The sequence below is a fragment of the Colobus angolensis genome, unplaced genomic scaffold (genome assembly GCF_000951035.1).
Source record: "Colobus angolensis palliatus isolate OR3802 unplaced genomic scaffold, Cang.pa_1.0 Scaffold162, whole genome shotgun sequence".
NCBI lineage: Eukaryota > Metazoa > Chordata > Mammalia > Primates > Cercopithecidae > Colobus > Colobus angolensis.
The window spans coordinates 3,134,045-3,146,923 of NW_012114733.1; the positions used below are offsets into that span (position 1 = coordinate 3,134,045).

Consider the following 12,879-nt stretch of genomic DNA (forward strand, 5'->3'; position numbering starts at 1 on the left):
TTCTGCTGCAGGCCATTAAGATTTTGCAATTTTGCAATTGTTTGTAATGCAGCAAAATGGTGGCCTCAGTTAACTGAAGCAGTCACCAAAACTGCCTGCCACTGCCTGCATCCCTTTTCCCGTCTGTCCCACAGGTCTCATTTATACAATGAAGGAGGGACTGGAGAACCTCTATTCCTACTAATGACAGCTGCAGACCAGGAATCCTGAGACGAAAACTGATCCAGACTCAAGGGTCTGAGATGTATTCAGGGCCTAGAAGGAGTTGAAGAAAACACTTCCATTGGTACTGAAGTGGGCAGGCAGGGGACTTTGTCTCCAAAAATATCACCATGCATGTGCCACAATCATGGAAAAAGTCAGCGACAGAAGGAGGGTCTGAAAAACCTGGGCCGCAGTATGTCCTGATAGCCAGCTCTCCAACAAACTTGTTTTTCTATTGGTTTAAACCCAGACAAATAAGCAAGTCAGAGACAGGACTGGAGAAAATGGAAATCTTTATTTTTAAACACTAGTACATTTTCAGGCTGTTTTAAAAAAGAAAAATCATGTTACATTAGTTCAAAACTATGCATCAAAGCATATTTATTTAAACTCTAATTTTACAAACACATAATGAAAGAAACATATATTTTATAAATATCTACTCAGAATATGTATTATGAAAAAAAGTTTAAAAATAACAGCCCCAGATCTCCCTCTTTAAATATATAAAATTCGCATACAATTCATAAGAATTCTTTCTCAAGAGCCAAAGTTTCATTTCACAAAGGCCAACAACTCAGTTCCCATCAGACACAATCAAAAGTAATAGGAATATTCAAAAATGTAAAAGTTCTGTACAAGGGAAATACAGATAGCACACGGGTAAATCTCATTAGCATACATGCCATTTGTGTTTTAAAAATGTTTTATAAAAACTGCAATTTGAAACAAATAAGTGAGAGTCCTTCCCTGACTGTGGAAAATATATAAATTATTGCCCTCCCCGCTGGGTACCGAGGTGCCACCTGCTGGAGCTGGAGTGAGAGGTCCCCATGTGTTTCCTGACGGGGGCCCTAAGCCGCACAAGGGGACCCGCCTCCTCTGTGGCAGTGGCTTTTCCTAGTGGGTGATTCACTAGTATTTCCTTTCACTTAGAAAAATTCTTTGGGATCATAGAAGACAATTGCTCACAAGTGAAAGCAAGACTAGAGATGATTTCAGATCGCTGCATCCAATTAATAATGTGTATTTTGTATTTTTGGTGACCAAACTCGGGAAACCCGATTCACCACTGTCAGAGACACACCCAATCACCTATGCCAGCAAAACTCATGGCACAGCCCCAAGGTCGTCCCTCCATCTTCTCTCTTCCTACCCAAGCTGCTCTGTGGCCTGCAGCGACGTATGCAGACTACTGTCTCTTCTGGCACTTCTTCTGGAAAGAGCTCTTCAAAAACGTGCGGTACACAGGGTCGGCCACATATTCGTTCTTAAACCTGGAGCTCAGCACTCTTTGTCTTTTTCTCTCCCCTTGGATAATGTCTGCTCCATAAAATGTGTCTTCAAATCGCATGTCAGAGGCTGTGGACTAAAAGCAGCTGGTGTTATAGTGCAAAAGGGCACGGCATTTGATCTTCAGAAGACTGGACAAAGATCTGACTCGGTCAGCTGGGGTTAGGGTGTAGACGCCCCGTGCACCAGCTCAGGCTAGAAGGGCCGCAGGCGTGACTTTGGGCTTTCCCTCACCTCTCCCACCCAAAGTGGGGGGCTCCATTTAGCCCCACTTTCTCCAGGATCTCCCCACCCTCCACCCCCAGGGATCTTCCCCAAACAAAAGCAAGATTAACGTCTCATTTTAAACTTCCCTCATTTTTCATCTCCCCTCTGGCTCTTGCCTAACGAGGTTTTCGACAAATGTCAACAGTCATCTCTAAGTTACCTTTACTCCTACTTAGCTTTGGACCTCTGCCCCACCCCTTCCTTGAAACTGTTCTTACTGAATGAAGTCCTAGTTGCTAATTCCTGTGACACCTTCCTATCCCCAAACTGACTTGACTAGTCTGCCAACTAATTACTGCTTAAAGTTCTCTCTCTTCTCTGTCATTTTGTAAACCCATTCTCCTGCTTCTCCTTCTCTGGCTGCTCATTTTGATGTCTCAAGGGTTCCCTTTCTTAACTGTCTGCTCAACTACAATGCCCTAAATGTTTGGCACTGGGCCTTCTCCTCTCCACTCCTGTTCCCCGGGCCTTTATGCCCACACCCCTGGCTTCAGTGTCTGCAGGAGATGCTCACATCTCCTGCTCCAGCTCAGGCCTGTATAAGTGCATTTCCCCAGCAGGCATCACAAAGTCCTTGTCTCAGAGGCCCTTCAAATCAACCTGTCCTAAATTGAACTGGAAACCTTCCTTCTCCATTGCTGTCCTTCCTACATTCCATAAAAGGCACCACCATCCCCATGCACCCAGTTACACTGGCCAGAAACCTAAAGGCCCTGTAGACATTTCCCCACCGTGTCCAGGATTCCTCCTGCATGTACCTTGAAGCCCTTCAGCCTTTCTTGTTAATCCTTACTGACCCTGTGGGGTAGGCCCTCACCTCTCCAAACCACTGCAATAAATGCTTTACCTCCAACCTATTTCCCACAGTACCACTGGAAGAAAGCTCTCTAAAAACCCTCTTATTATAAGACTCTACATGATCATATGCCCTTGCTTATAATTTCCCAACAGTCAACTGCCTTCAAGATGACATCCTCACTCCCTGGGCTAGACCTACATAACCTGGCCAGAAGCCCGGCCCGTGCTCTCCTCAGATGACATCAGTTGCAGGTCCTGGCCATTCTTGCCTGGCTCAGGGTCCCATGCTTCTCTGTCTTTGGACACACTGTTTCATTTTTGTGAAAGTTATTCTATTCTACTGTCTCCTCCCTCGGCAAGCTTAAGGGTCCTTCTTTGGGTCTCCTGTGGCCCTGGCACATCCACTCGGTCGGATGAGGGCAGTGGTAGAGGTAAGGGGCAAATACGTTTCTCCCCATCAGGGGAACCCCATAAAGATGAGGATATTAGGGACTGTGTACCCAGTTTTACATGTGTTCCCCACTGCAAACAACGTGCCTAGTACTCGACTGCTGTTCAGTAAGTGTTTGCTGAGTGAGGGCATGTGGCTTTTTCTGTGATAATCAGATAAAGCCTAAAGTCTATGGTAGGCACTATTTTTGCTTCCCAATTCCCTACTATCTTGCTTCCTAAAATGCACTGGCAGCTGTTTTCACTGAGGTGGATGACTTCTGATGACATCAACACACAGTACATTTCAATGTGCTGAGACTGCTTCCCCTGGCTGCTGGCAGAGACAGAGGCGAAAGACGCTTTAGGACTTGAAAACACACAGTCCATGATAAAGAAGAGAAAAACAAGAAAACAGCTACAAGGAAGCCTGAAAACAAAAAGTGTACCGAAATGTAAAGCTGCTCATGTTTCCAGCCAGTTCATGGGACAGTTACTCAGGGTAAGAGGCCACCTCCACGGCTTCCCCCAGACACCATCTAGCTTCACTAGGGAAGAAAACTAAATCATTATGGGCTGGTTGGGTTCCCTCTGCCACTAGGAGAAAACACTTCTGTTACATTCATTCTTGGCAAGATACTTCCTCTGAGTAATCTTTCACTTCTGTAAGTGCTAAAGTTATCAAAGAAGAAAATAAAACATCTATGAAAGTGTTGCCACTGTGCAGAAACAGCAAAAGTCGGCCTCTCAAATACAATAATAAAACCGATTTACCAGGAGCTCTAGCTAATTATGCACCGTTGCTATGGTTATTCTGTGAGACAATAAAAGGTAATGGGGCTGTTTCTGAAGTGAGTAGAAAAGAACCCCACACAATCACTGAGGTGGACTGCTGGCTCTTTTGAACAATTTCTCCCCCAGTCAGCGTGTGTCTGGGTGAGCCGAAGTCATTAAAATACAAGGCCTCCTGACAAGGGCTGCTAACCTCCATCCTTAAAAAACAAAAAAGACTTTTCTAACCATAAAATATCTTCCATTAATGAGTTTTCCAATTAGATTTGTTTTGCCAACTGGAAAAAAAATAGTAATCATGGAGAGACTAACCAAGGGTCTGAGGGCTATGTACTAACCTGAAGGAGAAGCAGACTGGCTATGGCCAACAGGCAATAAAGGTGGCTAACAGGACTCAGTGACTGCGAGCCTTTGTTCCCAAAGACATTTTCTACTTGGCTCAGCCGCTCAGAATAGCAGGCTGCATTCAGAGTGTATGGATGTGATTTACGTATTTTCACTGTTTTTTTTTTTCTTTAATTAAAAATTTTCTCTGAGAATAAAAAAAATTGAATGTTGGTGAGCTTGTTCAGTGAAATAGACCTTAGAAAACCCAGGACCTGTGTTCAGAGACAGCCACAGGGGAAGGCATCCTGGTATCTGAGCGGAATCTTCTGTGAAACAAAGAAATTGTGATCAGAGTATGAAAGCAACGAGCTTTCTTCTCATGTGATTAAGAAATAGTATTTGAAATCTACAAGACTCAGCTGGTAGGATGCTTAGTCATACAAGGGTTAGAAAATGAAAGACCTAAGAGACTTCAAGAGGCTACCTACTCTACTCCCCATCCTCTAAATCTCTAGGTGCTGAAAAAGGAAAAGAAAGGAGTGGGAGGAGCAGGGAGTAAGTAAGGGAAGAGGGGAGTCCAAGGAAGATAGGAATACAGAACGAGAGGAAGCTATCTCTAACATCTCGAAAAGGAAAGTTTTTCTCAAGAAATTTCAGGTCTCAGAACAGTGACAAGTCATCTCAAGTTTTTAGGTCTTCACCAAGATTTGGCTGGTATTTTTATAACAGGAATATTTAACTTTTTCTTTGCTTGCCATTATTATCTAGTGGTTACTCTATTTACAGGTGTGTGGTCCTCTCTGAGCCGTATTTCTCATTGAGTGGGTAGCAATACCACCACTCCTCTTGACAATTTCACTTTGAAGGACCTTCCTCTGAAGGATGCAGCTGAGAGGAAAGTCAGTTCCCACCTGATGCAGTTACTCTGCTGTCAGTATCCCATCTGATGGGAAAAAGCTGCATATACAACTGAAAGTTTAAGGCAAGCTTGTCCAACCCATGGCCCGCAGGCTGCATGCTGCCCAGGATGGCTTTAATGCGGCCAAACACAAATCTGTAAACTTGCTTAAAACATTATGAGATTTTTTTTGCCTTTTTTTTTTTTTTTTATAGCTTATCAGCTATCGTTAGTGTAGTTTATGTGGCGCCCAAGACAATTCTTCTTCTTCCAGTATGGCCCAGGGATGCAAAAAGATTGGACATCCCTGATTTAAGAAAATCCTTGGTTTTTCCAAAATAACCATGTAATCTATAGTGTCTCTTTCACTGCAGACAAGTATATCATAAGCACACACTAAACTGAAATTGTCATTTATTCCGAAAAAAAATTTCACTTTAGTCAGAAAAACCTTATCCATTCAAATTTCTCTATTTAGGATTTATCATTTCACAGATGCAATAGATATAATTCTAAATGAATAAAACTGACTTCATTTCAGGGTCCACTAAATATTTTATGATACAATAATATGAAGCCTAAATTATTGTGAATTATGTTTTTCAACTTCAGTTTTGATTATCTGTCCATGTTTGTTCATCTTTTAATGGTATGTGAGGGCATGAAACTAGTATTTCCTTTTTAAAAAACTGCTTTAGTATTCCCACAACTAGCATTTAGACTTTGTTTATCCCTTTTATCATGAAAGTCAGAGTTTAGCTTCATTATGAACTGACACAAACATCAGTGAATCAGTGACTTTCTGCGACAGAAGTTAGTCAATCCATGATAAACCTATAGAAGAACAGACAGACATTCAATTATGCCACGTCCTCTTTGATCTACTCCTGAATACTTTCTTTTAATGTTGCTTCTACTAACAAGATTGCAAATGCCTTGATGGTATCTTTGTTTGCTCCTGGTGTTTTGCACAGAGCACATATTCAGTAAGTATTTTTGTGCACCAATAAATGTTAACACAAAGAAGCATCATTTGACTTCATTAGAAAAATAAGGCACATGCATTAGTTTCCCTGATTCTGGCTGAATCTGAAGTTTGCTTCAATAGGTTTCACTAAGGAAAAAGCTGCATTGGCTTTCTTTAGAACTAATCCAAAAACCCAAGGATGTTTCCTGCCAGGCTTGGGAAACATGAGGTAAGGACAAGGAATTCACTTGGCAGGTCCCCAAGTGGCATCTGCCAGCACTTACAAATCGAGCTTTCACTCTCTTGGGTAACTCTTCATCTAAAGTGTAGATGTCCTCTCTCTTCATTGCTATCTGGGATCCATCTTCAAACTCAACCTAATGAAATAAGATAATATGATACGCATTAAAAAAAACAGCACTGACCATTTTTAAAGGTTCCAATTAACTACATAAAAAGATGAAAAGGACTCAAACAGAGCAAACAAGGGAACCAGCCGAAGACCAAACCAAGTAAGAAGAGTTATTTCCCTTATTAAACTAAGTACAGGCCGGGTATGGTGGTTCACGCCTGTAGTCCTAGCACTTTGGAAGGCTGAGGGAGGCAGATTCCAAGGTCAGGAGATTGAGACCATCCTGGGCAACATGGTGAAACCCTGTCTCTACCAAAAATACAAAACTTAGCCAGGCATGGTGGTGCATGCCTGTAGTCCCAGCTACTTGGGAGGCTGAGGCAGGAGACTTGCCTGAACCCGGGAGGCAGAGGTTGCAGTGAGCTGAGACTGTACCACTGCACTCCAGCCTGGCGACAGAGTAAGACTCCGTCTCAAAACCAAAAAAATAAATAAACTAAATACAAAATACATTTTAAAACAGGCCAAAATTCTTGGAAATGAGTGTCTTGGAATATGGGATATGAAAACTTTATCTGGCAAAGCAAAAACAAAGAAAAGTAGCTGCTGATCAAATGGAAATCATAAAACATGAAATTGTGGGAAATTTAGCATTAAAATGGATTGGGTCTGTTAACACCATTTCTTTAAGAGGCTCTGACAACGTAACAGGGAGAACTGTTTCTCTCTGTGAAAGGAAATATGACATATTTCCTTTTTTTTCTTTTTAATTAAGACAGGGCCTTGCCCTGTTGATCAGGCTGGAGTGCAGTGGCCTGATCTCAGCTCACTGCAACCTCAACTTCCCAGGCTCAAGCAATCCTCCCACCTCAGCCTCCTGAGAAGCTGGAACCATGGCCGTGTGCCACCATGCTCAGCTATTTTATTTTATTTTTTTTTTAGTAGAGACAAGGTCTCACTAGACTCAAGCAGTTCTCCCACGTTGGCCTCCCAAAGTGTTGGGATTACAGGTGTCAGCCACCATGCCCGACCTGTTTACTCTTATATAATAATCCTCCCAGATAAAATAATTTCTCCAATTCTTACAGAGCTTGAACTTTCAAAACTCACTTGTCAAATTCAATCAAATGCCATCAAAGGAGCCAGGAAAATCTGTTTCTCAACTTGCTAACATGTAAACCTCATCAATGTGTGAAAATACATCATTATCTAAAACAAAATGTTTAAAACTTTTTTCACACTAACCAAATGGAAGCAAATAATTTCATAACCAATTTTTTTTAACATTTTAAAAGATTTTGTCAAAGAAAAGATAAGTAACCACATTTGGTTAGTCTACATGTAAGAAGCTTTACTTTTGCACTTATTATTTAATTAAATGTAATTAACAGAAACCTAGAGCACCTAGGTTTAGATTGGTTTAGGTTTAATCCAACATGAACTGATCTAGCAGGAAACAAAAGGGATGTAATCAGGTAGAATACTTAATATGTTCTAATTCTGAACCACATGTTATTTTTCAAGTTCGTAAGTTTTGTTTGTCTGAATTTTTTACTTTTAAGAAATGAAAATATGCTTGTACTTCTTGTCAAGAGGTAAGTTAAACCACACAGCAGTGCCATGTTAATAAAAAAAATCTAGAGTTTGAAAAAAAATTTACACTTATTTTTGTTTTTTGGTTTTTTCTTGAGACGGAGTTTTGCTCTTGTTGCCTAGGTTGGAGTGCAACGGCATGATCTCGGCTCACCGCAACCTCTGCCTCCTGGGTTCAAATGATTCTCCTGCCTCAGCCTCCCAAGTAGCTGGGATTATAATCATGCCGCCACCATGCCTGGCTAATTTTTATATATATTTTTTAGTAGAGACGGGGTTTCACCACGTTGGTGAGGCTGGTCTTGAACTCCTGACCCCAGGTGATCTGCCTGCCTTGGCCTCCCCAAGTGCTGGTATTACAGGCATGAGCCACTGTGCCCAGCCACACTTATTGTTTAATTCACAGAATGTCCAACTGATACGTCGCTGCACTTTGCATTAAACAAACACTCTCTTAAGCTTGGGTGGATGATAACATTAACTGGCTACATCTGTGCCAACGCATTGGTCTAGGTTTGCAGAGACGCCCAGGTGGGTATGTCTCTCAGGCAAAAGTTACCAATTCTGGTTGATGAACATCCATCACTGTCTTAATAAAGGTCAAACATATAATTGAATGTATTATCATCCACGAACTGTTAGCATTTTGAATAAGCTAAACAATACAGTGGAATTAGGTGCCAGTCACATGAGAACTCTTGCTGCCACTTCTGGGAGGGCTGACAATGGGAAGGGTTTTCTTCCTGGCCTTGTTTGAGCAGAATCGTTTCTTTAACATTTAACTAGGCCATAGTGTCATCTGATTTACACAATTTGATAGCATAGCTAGAACGACCTGTGCCTACTTTCATTTGTTTTAGACCACTTAAAACATCTAAAAGACAAAAAACAATTACAAATCTAGAAGGGAGTATGCTGTGCTAGGACTAGGGTAACCAACTATCCTAGTTCACCTGGGACTCAGGGGTCCCTTGGGATGTAGTTATTTTCAGTACTAAAATCAGGGATGGTCCCAGGCAAGCAGGGATGGTTGTCCACCCTAGTTAGGGCGGAGCTGAGAGAGAATTTTGGCCCTCTCTTTACCAGCTGTGTGCTCTCAGACAAATTATTAAAAAATTTTTCTTAAATCATTAAAATTTGGTTCACAGCCTTTCTTCCCTCATTTGTAAGACAGGAGTCAATAACATCTATTTTGTAGAACTACTCTGAGGGTCAAAAAATGCATATGCCTAGTATATTAAGCACTGTGCAGCAGGTATTTATTTATCTGTCATATCTATTTTTAAAACTGTCTTTATTTGATGGTGAAGTTTAATAATTAGACACAAAACACCAAATGATCTCAAAAGGCCACTTGGCTTAATGAGGAATTTTAAACTACTTGTGCTTGAGAGACAATTTTAATATTAGTCTTAACTTTTTCATTGAGTCTATAAATATGCTTACAGTTTAATGTTGATAGACCATCATAAATTCAACTGAAGTTAACACACTGATTACTAATTAGCCTGAATTTCAACATATTCTCATTATGTGATACTTTTCTTTTTTGTTTTTTTGAGACGGAGTCTTGCTCTGTCGCCCGGGCTAGAGTGCAGTGGCCGGATCTCAGCTCACTGCAAGCTCCGCCTCCCGGGTTTACGCCATTCTCCTGCCTCAGCCTCCGGAGTAGCTGGGACTACAGGCGTCCGCCACCTCGCCCGGCTAGTTTTTTTGTATTTTTAGTAGAGACGGGGTTTCACCGTGTTAGCCAGGATGGTCTCGATCTCCTGACCTCGTGATCTGCCCGTCTCGGCCTCCCAAAGTGCTGGGATTACAGGCTTGAGCCACCGCGCCCGGCCTATGTGATACTTTTCATGTAGCAAATGGCTTTGCTACATGTAAGAAGCTTTACTTTTGCACTTATTATTTAATTAAATGTAATTATTTTATTGTGCATTATGTAGTAATGCTTCTTTTTCTGGATCCTCCAGTATTATTAGCCTGTCTTGTGATTTTTGCCTAATTCTGGTCATTCTAATGCAAAGATGCTCCAGTACCTTTACTATTATAAATAACTTGAATTTGTGTCTTGAGACCATATGCAAAGGGGGAAATGGGCTTTACACAGACACACAGACACACACACACACACACACAATGTATGTGCATACATCCTCCCCTATCCATTCCCCTTGGGTTTTTCTAGACCATGAAAAACACTCTCTCCTAAGTTTTTCAAACTTCTTTGAACACCTTTAATTGCACTGTGCTCCAGTTCCTGACGTAGTGTCTTATAATGCACTCTTCCATTTAAGCTCTTGCTCCTTATCACTCTTTGAACAATTTCTCTGTTGAAACTGACAGTCTTATCATTCTCAAGCTGTTTTTCAACAGGCCTGAACCTTCTTGCTTTTTCTCCTTTTACTTCAATCTTCCTGTTTTCACTCTACAGTTTAGCCTAAGAATCTTGATTTCTGACACAGTGTTACTGAAAAGTCTACAATGTATTGGCTCTAAATGTCCCCTTTTAAAACCTTTCTGAAGGAATATAAATGTACATGTGCTACCCACGTTGTTTCCCTTATTAAAGTTTAACTCATGGCCGGGCGCGGTGGCTCAAGCCTGTAATCCCAGCACTTTGGGAGGCTGAGACGGGCGGATTACGGGGTCAGGAGATCGAGACCATCCTGGCTAATATAGTGAAACCCCGTCTCTACTAAAAAATGCAAAAAACTAGCCGGGCGAGGTGGCGGACGCCTGTAGTCCCAGCTACTCGGGAGGCTGAGGCAGGAGAATGGTATGAACCCGAGAGGAGGAGCTTGCCAGTGAGCTGAGATCCGGCCACTGTACTCCAGCCTGGGTGACAGAGCAAGACTCCGTCTCAAAAAAAAAAAATAAAGCTTAACTCATTCTCATTTCTGGGTGAAATAAAAGTAATTCATTTTTAAATTGTATATATACTCTTTAATACTATGTAGGGTTCCCTAGTGAACAGAATGTCCAACTGATAGCCGTACTTTTCATTTAAACAAGCATTCCTTTAAGCTTGGGTGGATGATAACCATCAGCTCCTTGTGACATTAACTGGCCACATCTATGTCAATGCACTGTTGTCTAGCTTTGTAGAGATAGGGGGTGGAGTGGGGAGAGCATGTCTCTCAGCAAAAGCCAATTCAGGGGCCACTGGTTGAAGAGTGGCCATCACTGTCTTGGCTGAAGGTGAGATGAATCGGCCAACTAGTCTCTCCCCATACAACAGAAACAGTGGGAGGCAGCCTGTCTTCTAGTCACTTATCTTTCCGGCAGAACCATATTCCTTACAATTAAATCATTCATCAAATGTTGTTAAGAGTTTCCCAGTGTCCAACTTGGTAATAAAACTCCAGGGTTTCGATCTGGGTCATTACACATTGAAGCTTTGCCTCCTGCATAAAATAAGAGGTGCCCCAAATTGATGTGACTTATTGATCAGCAGCACACCTGAGATACTATCTCCTTCTGACTTATCATGTCAATCTCAGCAAGCATCACAGAGAAGGAAGAACCCACCTGGTACATGTGGGCAATATTTGATCCATAATATTTTGCTCCATAGAGTTTGCCATCGGGCCACTTGACTTGGACGACTTCTCCCTCGGCAGGTGGGCCCAGCTTCAGACAGTCTCGGCTCTGCAGAATAAACAGAAACAGGCTTTTCAAGAGGAGTGCCTAAGTGACTGCATTTAGAACTTAGCAAATGATGAACTCCTGGCAATTAAAAGGAGTTATTGCCTGTGTTTTATGGATTATGATCTCGCATGGGTGTTCAGGGGAAGAGATATGAGCCAAAGGAGTATTTAAAGATTCAGCCTATATCATAAAGTTGCAAAGGAGCCACCATAATCCAAGCAGAAAAAAACAGCAGCATTTACATTTGCTATTTGAAAAAGAATTGTTCAGGGGGTAACTAAAATATGCATAGAAACCGCTTTAGCTGAGGAATAGACCAACTAATGATTTATAACACCTGACATTTATATAGCATTTTGCAGTTAACAAAATGCTTCAGCATACATCTCATGTGATCTTATAATCAACCCATGACATAGAAAGAGATGTTAATTATCCCCGTTTTAGTGACAAGGAAACTGAGACTCCTGCGAGGATCCTTTAAGTTGCCAGGATCTCTGGAGAAGTGAAGCTGAATGGGAGAATAAAAGACACCCAGGTGACAGTGGAGCAGGGGAGAAATGGCATGCAACTGAAGCAGGCAGGACTTGCCAATGCAGCGGGGAAGGGAAAACAGGAGCACCTGCAGCATGGCGGGTGGAGCTGGGTGGGTGTGTCCTGTTTAGCACACCCCTTCTAAAGACCCCCTGGACCTCCCTACATAAATGTGCTTCTGCCAGCATCTCCTGTTAATTGACTAGCCCACCTTTTTCTGCAGGTAACTGTGGTGGCACCCATAACCAGAATCTTTTCATTTCAGATCTTCTGTTTCACGTTGCCACCTCCCAAGGCAGTAATTCAGAACAAACTCCCCGGGTGATTAATCCTGAAAGGTGCTTTCATTTTATTTTATTTTATTTTATTTTATTTTATTTTTAAGGCATGGGAGGGGGACAGGGAAGATAGCAAAACATTTAAACATTTGCTCACACCTAGTTTGCAAACTTTTAAATTTGTATGTATTGAGTAGGACACTATACAATTTTAACACAAGGGAATGAAATGCTTGACTATGGTAATTTTTAATTTCTTTTGCACATTTAGCAATTCATGATTTGCTAATACTGGTATTTTACTGATGAGGACAATCTGAATGACTGAAATGCACACTTGACCAATCAAGCTATAAATGCAGACTGGGCACATTCTGTGGTTTAAATGAGAGGCATAAACAGGAAATATTTAGTTGTTTATGACTGGAAATCTACCATGTATTATTTCTTATTACTAATAGAAATTGTGCCTTATAAAGGAGTGGCCATTTCACTG

The 12,879-nt window shown here is 41.6% G+C and overlaps 1 protein-coding gene across 3 annotated transcripts in view; it reads right to left on the reverse strand.

Moving 5' to 3' along the window:
• Positions 1–480: 480 nt before the first annotated feature.
• The window catches only part of KDM4C (lysine (K)-specific demethylase 4C), a 381,948-nt gene continuing 369,549 nt past the window's right edge, over positions 481–12,879 (reverse strand). For 2 of the 3 annotated variants that reach the window (XM_011937295.1, XM_011937294.1), the window contains 3 exons: positions 11,452–11,571; positions 6,260–6,352; positions 481–1,573 (listed from right to left, as the gene is read on the reverse strand). In XM_011937295.1, coding sequence (XP_011792685.1) covers positions 1,397–1,573; positions 6,260–6,352; positions 11,452–11,571 — 390 coding nt within the window. In that variant the 3' untranslated portion in view covers positions 481–1,396. The remainder of the gene's footprint in view (positions 1,574–6,259; positions 6,353–11,451; positions 11,572–12,879) is intronic. The other variant, XM_011937297.1, reaches the window with a different exon arrangement.